The sequence below is a fragment of the Strix uralensis genome, chromosome 11, assembly GCF_047716275.1.
Source record: "Strix uralensis isolate ZFMK-TIS-50842 chromosome 11, bStrUra1, whole genome shotgun sequence".
NCBI classification, from domain to species: Eukaryota; Metazoa; Chordata; class Aves; order Strigiformes; family Strigidae; genus Strix; species Strix uralensis.
In genome coordinates, this window is record NC_133982.1 from 13,075,948 (window position 1) to 13,089,741 (window position 13,794).

A 13,794-nucleotide genomic window follows, 5' to 3' on the forward strand; every position below is an offset into this window, starting at 1 on the left:
GAACTTGGTGTACTGAAAATAAACCAGGAAGATGTTACTTACGAAAAGTTATTTGAATGATTTTCTCAGCTCAGAGCTTTACCTACAAATGTTTCTTTATGTACAAAAGGCAGGAAGTGCTATTGCACCTGCTAACTTACCTTATGTAACTCACTTTTCAGTATAGCCTTAAATTTAGCTTTTTTTAAATAAACTTTGTTTGAATAGACCCAGCTGATGAAAAGATCCAGATTCCTATTAGAGGAGCAAGCACTGCACAACACGCGGAGAAAGAGAGCTGGATAAAGCCTGCTATATTAAAAGGAAGACCGCGACTTGAACACACGCTGTTTCACTCACCGCTGCTTTTAGAGAAATCGCTCGGGATTTCTCACATATATCAAAAAAAGGACGCTCTCTTCCGCTGGATGGCAGTGGCAGGACATAGTGACGCCTGCACCAAGCAAAGAGGCGTTAAAGAGCAGAATAAAGGACCACTAGAAACTCTCAGTATCTTTTTTTCTAGGTTAAAACCCAATTCTGTGAGGAACCTACGAGTTCCTCAGACGCTCCCGCCCGCGGAGCACTAATGGCCGCCATGGCCCCTCACAGCCCGCCGACCAATCACCGCCTCACCGCCTGCCACGTGACTTTTGCCTCGGTAGCCATGGCCCCGAGACAGCTTACTTCCGCCTCGGCAGCAATGGCGGCCGCCCGTCTTCCGGTCTGCTCGCGCTCCTCCCCGCCGTCACGTGGTTGGCGCGTGTGCAGCACCCGGAAGTAGCGGCCGGTGGCGGGTGCCCCGCGCTTGGGTGCGCTGGGGGAGGAGGAGAAGAGCGGCGGTTCCCGCCGTCCCCGGGCCCTGCTGAGCCGGTAAGGGCCGAGCAGCGAAAGGGGAGAGCGGAGGAGGGGTCGGGGGTCAGGGGTCGTCACTATGGAGACAGGCCTGCCCCTCTTCGCAGGGCCCTGGTCTGGGGAGGGGCCCCTGAGGGGCCGGGTGGGCCCTGAGGGCCCGGGGAGAGGGAAGCGATCAGGGACTGGGTGCTCCCTGAGGAGATCGAGGGGGTCTCTCAGGTTGCGGTGCAGCGTTACCCCTGGACGAGGCTGTGCCTGAAGGGTCGGGGGGCTCTGAGGAGGCGTCGGGCCGGAGAGGGGTATCTTTCAGGCCCCGGGGCGCGGTTATCACGACCCCTGAGTGGCCCCGGGCTTGGGGTGGGGGAAGGTGGCTCGGGACGTGGCCTGTAGGGAGCCCTGCCCCGGGGATTCATCGTCCCAGGGGAGGTTCTCAGGGGAAGGGGCTGCCTCAGCCTGGGCTGCAGGGAGGAGAGCCTGGGCTGGGGGTGCTGAGTGGGGTTTTGTCCCCCCTTCTCCTTGCAAAGCTGGGGGAGCCTCCTGTGGTTGAGGAGGGGGGATGGAGCAGGAGCTGGGGCCGGTAGAAACGGTGCTGGGGAAGTGGGGAAGGTGACTGCTGCTGTGTCCCAGTTGTCTGTAATTCTTCTTCATTGCCTGAAGAATTGGCATTCATAAAGCCCCTGTAGCCCTGGCGTCTCCCCTGAATTTCCTGGTGTTTGCCTGCAGCCCGCATCAGCTCTCGGTGCTGGTGTTGCTGATTCAGGTGTCGTGGGAGTGGGCACTATGTGGCCAGTGCAGTGGGAGAGCGGCTGCGCAGCGGCCCTGGCTCGCACAGACACAGCGTGGGGGAGAAGAGAGAGTCGCCGCTCGTGTAATCCACTCTGACAGGGGTTTTCTCTCTAGTGGCAGGATCGAGGTCTTTCTAAATTGGTAACAAATAGAACATGTCACTAGTGTAGTGGGGATAACTCAGGAGAATATTATCACGTGCTCTGAGCATATCCTTAGGTGAGTCTTCCTTTAGAGGAATTGTTTTCAAGAGGTTAGAGTTCTTCAGATTGTTTGGTTTTACTGAAAATGAAACTTGGGTTTTTAGAGGCTGGGTCATGAACAGCATCAGGTTCTTTGTGATTTGAGTTACCTTCGGTGGCTGGCTTCCTGTTTTGAGTTCATGGTTCAGCTTTTCTGTGGCTGGAAGAGCACGTAGTTGTTGTTGACATGAATATTTGTGTGTGCAAATTTAATGCATTTCTGTGCCAAGGAAAAAAAATAATTCAGTAATAGGACATCGACTTCAGCAAAAACTTCTATAATCAAAGAAAAACTGTTTACACTTGCTTTAAGAAAGGGACAGTCCTTAGGAGTGGTGGTCACAGATGCACCTTCACAAGAAAGGAGCTGGGGGAAATCAGCCCAGGTCTTGGTGGCCAGCAGTTTGCTTCCATAAGTGGTAAGAGTTGAAGTGGGAAGCTCAAAATTTAGGTTTCAGATGGACTCTTAACTCGCTCTGGTGCAAGCTGAGGTATGCTGACAGGACAAAGTTCATCTGCATCATACCCTTTCCTTACCTAGTCTAACAATAGACAGCTTTGTGCTCCCAAGTGATCTGCCAGCCCGCAAAAATTAGCTTAATGGTGCATTAAGACTGAGGTGGCAGAAAAAGAGAGGTGATCACAGCAGGAAAATATTGCCGATCCTTTATGGCAACCAGAATTATTAGCAGAAAGTCTTCCTTTCCTGTGCCCCTGTGTTTGCCCAGTGTCTAGCATAGTGAGGCCCTGACCATGACTTGTGTTTCTTGGCCGCCTTCTAATATAATACTCAGAGAGAATGTGTTGTTTTAAGGCATGTGCTATAGTTTATTTCTCCCATAATTTTGTCACACCATCATTTGCTAAATAGCTTTTTGTAAACTAGTTGATGTGTGGCTATGGAAAGGAATCAGTAGTCTGAACTGCTGCCTCCTTTCTCTCACAACCAGCTTTTCCCCTTAGTCCAGTGATGCATCTTTGTGCCTGCTCTGCTTTTCAGCTTTTGTATGAATAGATATTTACCTCCACTGTAATTTTACCTGCTGCCAGACTAGGACAAAGAGCAGAATAGTTGATGCAAGCACCAAAACTAAGCTACGCAAAATTGAAACAATGGCCACGCAGCTCAATTTCCTACCTGAGACCCTTGTTGGATGTGAGAGGTGTATCATGTGCTCTGTGGAAGATGTGTGGTGTCTTGCAAATTAGAAAGTAATTTCCCTTTTAAAATTCATGTTTTCTGTACTTGGAAAATGGCAAATGAAGACTGAAAGATGAGGAAATTGTAATAACTGTTAATCCAGCTGTAACCCAGTATGCTAGCTAAGCCTGCACACTGGCAGCTTTCCTGCTGGGAGAAATGAATTGGAGTGACTCACAGAACATACCAAGGTCTTATTTGATGAAGAATTAAGAGACAAAACCTATTGATTTAAACTTGGCAACTGTTAAGTAACAAGAGCAAAAGTTGCTTTGTTTTATTACGCTCAGTGCTCTGTGTGAATGCATGAAAATAATCTCCTGAGGCAGTTGGCTTTCAGAGTAAAGCTATTGAGTCTGCGAGCTTTGAAACTGTTTGATACCATCTGTTGTGTAAATGGAAGCTAATGGCCTTCACTGCTTTAAAAAAAAGTTAAATCTAGACGTTACCTAAGTGTTTATTACTAATTAATGGAGTATTATAAGACACTCTTTATGTATACTAGGACATTCTGACTTCAGAGTGAATTAGTCGCATTCCTGTGTGGACCCAACTCTGAACCATTTTGTTCTGTATTAACTGGTGTGCTTCGAAGATATCTTTGGTAACTCCTGACGAGTCAGCTCCTGTGTGGATAGAATTGAAACTTCAGGGCTCTTCCGTAAATTAAGACTCAGATCAGCTGATTCCCGATGCGCTTTGGGACTCCTCTGGGTCAGTTATACTGAGACGGAAGAACGTGGTCTGAATAGTTAGGCAGTGGGTTCATGAAATAATGCAAGTCTTTTGTTTGAACTCCAGAGTGAATTGTATGAATATTTATTAGATATAAATTTGGAGTGCTTTATAAATTAAAAACAAACTGAAAACATGCTTTAGCTTTTTAAGCCACTTACAGCCTGCAATACAATTGTCTTTGTGTACAACTGTTACATGGGAATGCTGTTAGAAAAGCGTCATCATTTCATAACGAGGCCGGTACAGTAAGGCAGTCAGGTGACTGTCTCTTGGGAGAATAATTAAATGGTTTGTGATGAAAACTGAGGATAAGTAAACATGGCGTGAGTCAGAGGTAATACAATCAACTGATAAGAGCAAACTTGTCCTGCAAATGCTTTATGTACACGGCACAGCTTTTGAGTGCTGCCTGCTGTAAAGCTGTTGTATTGATTTCTAACTTTGTCTCTCTTTTTTTTTTTTTTTTTTTTATTTTAGGCTGACCTAAACTGAGTTTTTTCTAAACATCATGGGAGAGATTAAAGTCTCTCCTGACTATAACTGGTTCAGAAGCACAGTTCCTCTTAAAAAGGTACGTACAACTGTAATGGGTGAAATGTCTCCTCTTGCTTTGTAGTTGGGAGACTTAAGCTGTTTGGTTAATGCAGAACAGTTGTGACTGTGCTAGTGACCTGGCTTATCTCCTGAACTGTTGTCCCACGTGTGCTATGAGTGCATGAAAGCACGCTCTTAATTTTCACATGCTTCTCAGAGGTCACTTCCACACATGGCGGTGAGGAGCAGAGGCTCGCAGTTGTGAGCCACGGCAGCGGTGCCTGGAGCCCTGGTGCCAGCCACGCTCAGGAGCACATGCCAAGGAAATAGCGTGGGCTGGGCACCACGTGCGTGGCCTCTCACGGAGCTGCCTGTGGGTGCTGCACCGCACCAGGGCAGGGCAGCTGACCCGGGGGCCATGCTGCCAGAGCCGCCTCCACAGTTCCTACCCATCCTCGTCAGGCCGAAGCAGAGTGTGTCTGAAGGCAAATTCTCGGCAGCGGGGCTGCACTCAGGGTTCCTGAGAGTGGAAAGATGCCGTAACCACGGTGGAAAAAACCATTTGGTTAAGCACTGCATGCTTAATCACACTGTCCAACCACTTTCCCTTCTTGCTTGGATTTCTCCACTTCCTTTCACAGAATCATCTGGGTTGGAAAAGCCCTTGAAGATCATCCAGTCCAACCATTAACCTCACACTGACCGTTCTCAACTCCACCAGATCCCTCAGCGCTGGGTCAACACGACTCTTAAACCCCTCCAGGGATGGGGACTCCACCCCTGCCCTGGGCAGCCCATTCCAACGCCCAACAACCCCTTCTGGAAAGAAATACTTCCTAAGAGCCAGTCTAACCCTGCCCTGGCGCAGCTTGAGGCCATTCCCTCTTGTCCTGTTGCTTGTTCCTTGGTTCAAGAGACTCGTCCCCCCATCTCTGCACCCTCCTTTCAGGGAGTTGTAGAGGGCGATGAGGTCTCCCCTCAGCCTCCTCTTCTCCAGATTAAACCCCACCAGTTCTCTCAGTCGCTCTTTTCACTGAACCACAGGAGAGTTTGAGGTGTGCAGCGCTCCAACTTCTGCTCTCCCTGTGCTGAGGGGCAGAGGGCATGGAGTGCAGTACTGCTAGGTAGCTCCTGACCCGGGCTAGCTCTGGCACATGCCTGTGCAGATGAGGCTTGCTGAGGCTGTGGTCACAGACTAACCTGCAGCAGCAGCCCAGGCTCCTGCCAGACAGCCTTGCCTTGACACCCCAGCCTGCTGCTCCTGCAAGCATGATCGCTTATGTAACTGTACAAGCTGAGCAGAGTCAGTGACCTGCCTACCTTGGGGGTGTTTTAGAGTTTGTTTTCAGGCTAAGATGACTTCTGGCTGGTTCAGTTCCCTAATCTGGGTGGCTGTGTGGGCTGCAGGAACCACGGGGATGGTGCTGGCAGCAGAGGCAAGAGCAGCATTACCTCTTTCAACAGCAAGTTGGTTGCAGTTGGGCCACTATCGGGTCAGCCAGACCCGATACAGCCACTCAAAGGGACTGTGTCCCCAAACCTAAGGAACGACGGACGCTTAAATGTGCCTAGCAGTATTTCCACCAAGTGGTGTGTAGCTTTCTCTAAGAAACTACCATTATGCTGCAGGATTTTCTGTTTAGGGTTTCTCATTCATTTTTGCCTGTTTGTCTTCTGTAAATAAGAAAGATCCATTGCCGTTGACTGTGCACGCTCTGTCTAGGCTTTGGCCATCCAGCTTCTCTCTGTTTCTGGCCAGTACCAGATCTGCTGGGTCTATTTGTGGCATCCTGTTGCCTCCAGGCAATGCCTCACCACGTTAGCAAAATCTGGAGGCAATATTTCAGTGGAAAGACATGTGGGTGTTCTGAGGCACTGCTTTATGAGATGCAATACAGTAAATGAAAGGAGCTGGAGGTTGTGGTTACAGTGGAACATGTTGCTGCTGCCGTGGGGACTGTGTGACGCTGCAGCTCGCTGCCAGGGGCCACTGCCTTCAGCTGCTGCCGACTACTCAGGATTTCATAAATGGGGATGTCTGTAAACTGAAGCTGCTGTTGACTTGGTGACCTTTGGACTAAGGAATACTCTTGAGTGATTCAGTCTACTCGAAAGTAAAATGATGCCACAGTGATGAATGTGGGGTATGAAGAAGGTAGAAATAAACAAACCAGTCCTGGCTTCTGGATAAAGAAGGAGAAAAAAGCACAATTTGAAGATATAATTAATCTCTGAAGCAGTCTTTAGGAATACATTTTCTTGCATTATCCCCCCAGAGGTATAGGCAAGGCACATGCAGTACAGAGGAGGGAATGACTAACCATCATCACTGCTGGTAAGCACACATTAGTGCTGTCAGATCGACTTAAGGAAGCAGAGGCAGAGCAGTTCGTGTGCAAACAGGCTGAGATGTTCCTCCTGCCAGGAGCAGGAAATGCACAGCTCCATCGCCCTTCCTGCTGTAGGAAGTACAGTACAGAAAGTAACATGTTTAAACTAAGTCTTCAGCTTTGCCTGTGAGCCTCCATTTGCATCCACTGCTTGCTGTCTTACCTAAGTCCTTCCTAAAAGTCTTCAGCAGGGGACACCCTGGCTCTGCTAAACTCGGGGCGGGGGGAGTTCTGCCCCTTGTTTCAATGCAGTGCAGATTTTACCCTTTGTGTAAACTGTAGCCGATCTTGATTGATCGATCAGAACAAGAAGAAGGCTGGTGGCCTACCCAGTCAGCAGTTAACCACGGTGCCGTCTGCCTACGCAGCGCTCAGCTTGTTTGGGAGCTGAGTTAGACTATCTGGTATGTGGCTAGAAATCAAATACAACAATTGTCTAAGCCCATTCATTGTCTGGGCTTGAGGAATGAAATGTTATCGCTCAGCCTCAGCTCTCTTGACATGAACTGGCTTTGGTTTTGTGATTTCAAGGGGTATGATTCGCCTTTGGAAATATTCCTAGAGGTAAACTTTGTAGTAGCCACCGACAGCCACCCTGAATGGAATCAAAATTACTGATGGAATAACAGCTGAGAACAGCAAGGCCTGGAGCTCCGGAGTTGTGTGCAGAGGGTTGTTTTGAGGGGGGGTTGGGAGGGCTTTCGTACAAGGTTTATTTTTAAATGGTTTCAGTGGTCTGGAAGCTCTGGTATGCGATCTTTCTTTTTTTTTTTTCATAGAGACTTTACAAAACAACAGTATCATGTGATTGCTCACATGTTCCCAGAGCCTGAAATACTGGCTTTATTACAAGCAGATTTGTTAGTGAAACAAATCTGATTTGTGATACGCTGCTCTCCGATTCCCTGAGAAGCTTAACTGCTGTGATGGAAAAGCAAATTGTGCTTGTATATTGCTGTTCAAAAAGCTATAAAAGCTTGCTACAGAGGAGATGAATTCCCGTTGTGTGACACAGGCTTTCCCCAGAGGTTTGTGCTTGTTGATCTGGTATGAGCTGCACGCTTTTGCTGGGTTGTGGAGTGCTGAAAGAGCATCCTAAATACACAAAACAGTTTGCTGGTAGAACAGGCCCTGTAGAAACAAGTCGGGCTCCAGCACTGCCACAAAAGACCTTTACCTAATTGTTATACTTTTAAAGGTACTAATTGTGTTAGGACTTCTAGCTTCTGCATTGAGATGGGCACTGTATGAGGAACTGCTCGTTAAGGGTAGCAGCTTGCGTGTGAATAATCTGCTTCAGCCAGCTGCGTGTCCCAGGCACTCCAGATGCTCCTGACCTGCTGCCAGATGATGGAAGCATTTTTCTTTCCAGGTCAGCTTTGCAGTGCTGTTTTGGGAGTCGTGTGTGTCTCTGTTTCTAGCAGCCAGCTCTAACTGTTTCAGATCAATAATTTGTGGTGTTAGCTGCTTAATTCAGTGGGCTCGCATGTATCCAGACCTGTAACATCTTTTGTCCAGTGAATGCAAATGTGGATGCTTGTTTAAAAAGCTGCCCCCAGGGGCAGTGCTGGCTCTTCCAGCCTACAGCTGCTGCTCTCTGTACTTTGAACTGACCTTCTGGGTCTCTCCTGGGTGGTGGCATGGTGGCCCCTCTCCCAAGGTGCTGTGTTTGTTAACCAGCTTATGTCAGGACACACAAAGCATTTGGTCTGACAGTGCTTGGCTGCAGTTCTGCTCCGGCTGTAGCCACACAAACACTGTAGTTCCAGTTAGTAAACAGCCTTGGAGAAGAAAGCTATTGTGAAGAAGAGTTAAAGATGGTCTTGTTCAAAGGGTCTTGGGTATTATAATATTTACTAGATGACAGAAATTTTATAGAAGCAATCCTGGGAGCTGGCTGAAGAACCTCACTTGTCTTGTGTGTTTCTGCTCTCCCCGTGCCTCTCTCTTTCCAGATAATAGTAGACGATGATGACAGTAAAGTCTGGTCACTGTATGACGCGGGACCTAGGAGCATTCGGTGCCCACTCATATTTCTCCCTCCTGTAAGTGGAACTGCAGATGTGTTTTTCCAGCAAATTTTGGCGCTGACTGGCTGGGGCTACAGAGTTATTGCTGTGAGTATTCTCAGTCCTGTGTCCAAGTTAGCATACGTGTGCTTGTTGCTCTAATCAGAGGTTGGATAATGAAGGCGAACATCTTAGTTTTGACTAAGGAAATCCACCAAAAATGTGATGCTAAGTTGCACCCCAGAGTATGTAGCATGCAGATCCAGGCTGAGATCTGCTGTATGTTCACAGCAGCATTTACTGACAGCCTTGCATGTACACATTATTAACATCTCGGTCTGTTTTCAACCTTGTGTGCCCTGGCCACCACATTTTTGCCTCCAGCTGGATTTTTTGTTAGCCACGAGGCAGAGATATGGGTTAGTTCATGCTTTCCTTAGGGATGGTGGATAACCTGGCTCTTAGCCTGCCTGGCTGCAAATGCTAAGTCACTCCTTAAAATCCTCCCAGCGTGCTGGTTTGTGGCTTCTCAGCTCTGAAGCTGAACTGAAATGATTGACTTCTACAACAGTATTTCTGCTGAACAGTATGGCTTTAGGAGTACTGCTGTTTCTCTAGCAGCAGGTAATGATTTCTGTACCTGCCAACTTTACATGCTACGAAATTGCTGAAAAATCATTCCAGCCTCTTGTTCCCCCCATTAGAGAATGAAGCAGTGCTGCACTTTCCCCAGCAAACTTGCTCTGGGGTGCTTTCAGTTGTGTATTTTTGTGCGAGCGAGGGGGAGGTGTTCACACCCTGGCTGTAGGGACCTTGCTGAGGAGCCTGAGCCTCATGGTACAGGAGAAGCAGGTTGCTGTCTTGAAACCTTTAATGTCAGAATTGGTGTGACTTTCAAGCGGGTAGCTGACAGGTACTGATCAGAGACCGGCTTTTTCTAACTTCCTGTTGTTTTAGTTGCAGTATCCGGTGTACTGGGATCACCTTGAGTTCTGTGATGGATTCAGAAAACTGTTAGACCACCTTCAGTTGGATAAAGTGAGTGCTCTGAGATAGGGAAATGGATATATAGTTGTAATAAAACCCTATTGTTTGAAAGCGTCTCATTTAAGAGCAAGTGTACAAAATATGATACAAAAATGCAGCCTATAAATAAGGAGGCTGTGTTGCAATTTTACTTTTGAAACAAGTTTATTTTTGAAGGTGAATACCCTTGAAAATTGTCATACTTTGTCTAAATTCAACTGCTGTTCTAGGCTTATTAAATTGTACCGGTTAACTAGTTTTTTGTGAGATCCTGTGGAAGTTATCCTTCCTAACTCATGTAGTACAGAGTACCACAGTAAAGTATCTTGGATTGGGCTAGCTATTGAAAACAAAGTGAAATGTTTGAATTTTCTCTTAAGCTTGGTGAGCAAACAGAAATTTGAACTGTGACCTGGAAACACTTCTTTTTTTCAGTATTTATCACGTTTATATCACATATAAAACCAAAAACTGAATAGAAGAGTTTGATTCTTTTAAAAAATGGGTTATGAGGACAGGGTAAGACTTGCATGACTTATTTTTGTAATGAAACATTGTACTTAGAGGTCGCTTATTTCACAAGTGTAACATGATCTGGTTTTTTTCCCCTTGAATTAGGTTCACCTCTTTGGAGCTTCTCTGGGAGGTTTTCTGGCTCAAAAATTCGCTGAATACACACACAAATCTCCCAGAGTTCAATCTCTGATCCTGTGTAATTCCTTTAGTGACACTTCTATCTTCAATCAGACATGGACAGCAAACAGGTAAGGAAGACTGAGACAAGCAATCAGATCCGTGGCCTTAATTTTTTTGCAATGAAATGTCACACTGATCTGGTTGGATGTGTGTCTAACCTGTTCCCAGCCTGGGTGAGGGAGGTGCAGGATGGAATATTTGTGACTTTTAAAGCCACCTCACGAGGAAAATGGAAATTTTCACAATTGGGAGTGTGGAATTTGACAGCTGAGTTGTCCTGTGATCCTCTGTGGATATGTGGTCAGATTTAAGAACTCTGCCTGTGTTATTCACCATGTTTAAAATACCCTTTTGCAATGTAAGACCAACAGCTTCCCAGAGCATTTCAAGGTTTTCCACCTTTCACCTAGCTGCAAGGTTTTCCATCTCTGTGCTCTTGAAGCTTCTTCAGATTTCATTTGAAGTTAAAGCACAATGTTAGTGCAAGGAAAGGGAGTGCTTACAACAAAGCGTCTTAATGTTGGAGTCCTGGGTGCTTGAAGATTTGTTACATCTTGTTTCTATTTTAGCTTTTGGCTGATGCCTGCTTTTATGCTGAAAAAAATTGTCCTTGGGAATTTTGCATCTGGTCCTCTAGATCCTGAAATGGCCGATGGGATTGATTTCATGGTGGACAGGGTAGGTAGCTGTGTACTCTAACCGCTGTGATGTCAATCTCGCTAGAAGATTTCCTTACAGGAGGTTGTAGATAATTTTTGCTGCTTTCTTCATTTACTTACCTGGAAGGGAGGAGTAAGGAATGGATCCTCAGCAGGTGCTGTCACAGCCCCAGCGATTTAACTGATGCTGTGACCCTCTACCTTACAGTTCAGTTTGTTTATGTAGATCAGAAGAGAGGAAGTTAAACTGAGATGGAAGAGGAGAACGTGCTGGGATACATCTGTAGGCCACATGCTTGAGAGGCAGGAGCAGCTAATAGAACATGTTTTAAGCATTTGTTTCATGCAGAGAGATACTAAGTTGGAACTCTAATCTTAATTTGAAGTGCAGTCATGTTCCCCTTTAAGGAGCTGACATCTCTGGGTGTATTGTTAATATTGCATTAACTTCCTGCAGTGATATATGTTGTTAATCTGTGTTTCTCTCTACTGAAAGCTGGAGAGTCTGGGCCAGAGTGAGCTCGCTTCAAGACTTACCCTCAACTGCCAGAACTCCTACGTAGAACCTCATAAAATTCGAGACATCCCTGTAACCATTATGGATGTAAGTTAATCTCAATGTAATCCTGGTTTGGTTTTGTTTTGTTTTTAAACACTCTTTCCTCCCCTTAGCAGTTGGGGCCTGGATATTCTGTTAGCAACTTAATAAATATTTACAGCATTAACTTCATATTTAGATAAGCCTTCTACTGACTGGGCAACAGCGTGATACTTCTGTGTTGCATTATGAATTGGATATTCTCTGCAATAACTCAGCCATATGTTCACGTATCACAGCGTTAGCTCTCGAGCTGTCGATGTCTAACGTGTTTGCTTGTTTTCATTAACCCTGTTCTACAGAGAAGCTGAGAATTGCTTCTAGGAGCAGCATATATCCAGTCTGATTTAATAAGCAAAATCTGCTTAGATTCAGAACTAACTGCCGTGACTTGTTACGTAGGTGTTTGACCAAAGCGCGCTTTCAACTGAAGCAAAAGAAGAAATGTATAAGCTTTATCCTAATGCCAGAAGAGCTCATCTCAAAACAGGAGGCAACTTCCCCTACCTCTGCAGGAGTGCTGAGGTCAACCTGTATATTCAAGTGAGTCCGGATTCAAACCCAGTGCACTGACACATGTAGCCAGAACGGCAGTAGAGACTCCTTCTCTGTGCTTGCTCTTGTTTCTTAACTTGCCTGAGCTCTGTTCACTCTGGCTCCCAGATGGCCGACACAGAAGGGCAGGGCTGGGAGCAGCCACGCTTGTGGAGGGCTGGCTTTGGCTGTTTGGCTGTTGCCTGTTTCCTCTGCCCTTTCTCTGAACTCTTGTACTCCAGAGCCAGGATTTCATCCTCACACAAGTTACTCAGAAGGAATGTTTCTCTTTTACCAAAACCTTGTGCTTCTATACCTGTTTGTGTTATTTTCCGTGTCTGACAGATCCATTTACTGCAGTTCCACGGCACCCGCTACGCAGCCATCGATCCCTCCATGGTCAGCGCAGAAGAGCTGGAAGTCCAAAAGATCAGTCTTCACGCCAGCCATGAGCAAGAAGAGCAGTAGGTTTCGGAGTGCCGGTGAGGAGGAGGAATCGATTGGTTTGGTGGTCTTCCTGTGTACAATCAACTGTTCCCACTCTGCCTTTTTCCTTGCGTTAGCCGATTATCACTGTGTGATTCCAACAGGATCAATAGTCAGTGAACTACCCACGGACAGTAACCTCCAGCAGTGTAATGGGATAGGTCTGTTTAATTTTTAGTCTTTGAATTCAAGGAAGCATCTTTGAAGACTCCAGTTTTAAAAACAAAGACATTTTTGCTACCAAAGTCTTCACTATCATGTTCTTAAGCAGAACAATGTTTCTTTTTATATTCTTCACTCAGCTGTATATATTGCCACATGTGGATCATGTACTTATAAGCTGACATATATTTTTGTTGAATATTTGGTTTAAAAGATGTTTAAGTGCCAATGTTGCCATCACTTATTTGCTTCGTGTTGTTGGTTTCTATTTGAAATAAAGCGTCTGAATTTTTAACTTTGTTGCTGTTTAAAAATGGTTTTCAATAAAACTTCAATTTCTGCAAGTGTCTCGTTTTGACTATAAGAGAACAGCACTGTAGCTTACCATGGTCCTGGTTTGCCTCTACAGAAAATAAGGAAAACCAGCACCTTCTGCTTCAATTCACCTCAAGGATGGGAACAGCTTTAATTACAAGATTGCACTGGTGTAGCTTGAAGCACATTTAAGGGTAAAACCTGGATTTATTGAAATACAGATGTTATTTTCCCCTGGAACACCATAAAAAATAAACACAAAGTATTACATGACAAATGGGTGTTTAAGAAAACTGTATGTCCTTGTCAGAAGCTGTGCAGATAACCAATGACCATTCTCATTTTTTCAAGCTTTTCAAGCTGTAACCTGGGGATTAAAGCAGTTACCTCTTTGATTTATAAACAGTACATGTATGTTAAGGTACATTTGTAAACAGTGCATGTTAACATTCTTCTCTACAACTTTTTGCGAAGAGTCAAAACATGAAAGATCACAACCCTTAAGGTTCCAAAAGGACCAAGTGGTAGCCTTGACCTTCTTGAATTCCCACCCTCAGAGGGAAGTTACAAACGCAGCTAAGACA

General features: G+C 45.8%; 1 protein-coding gene across 1 annotated transcript; it reads left to right on the top strand.

Annotated features, from left to right (window-relative positions):
• The first annotated feature begins 739 nt into the window (after positions 1–739).
• SPG21 (SPG21 abhydrolase domain containing, maspardin) lies at positions 740–13,239 on the top strand. The gene is made up of 9 exons (XM_074880245.1): positions 740–852; positions 4,279–4,372; positions 8,681–8,842; positions 9,692–9,772; positions 10,379–10,524; positions 11,026–11,134; positions 11,612–11,719; positions 12,116–12,256; positions 12,593–13,239. The coding sequence occupies exons 2-9, from the start codon at positions 4,310–4,312 to the stop codon at positions 12,713–12,715; spliced, it is 933 nt and encodes a 310-aa protein (XP_074736346.1). The 5' UTR covers positions 740–852; positions 4,279–4,309; the 3' UTR covers positions 12,716–13,239.
• The last annotated feature ends 555 nt before the right edge of the window (positions 13,240–13,794 follow it).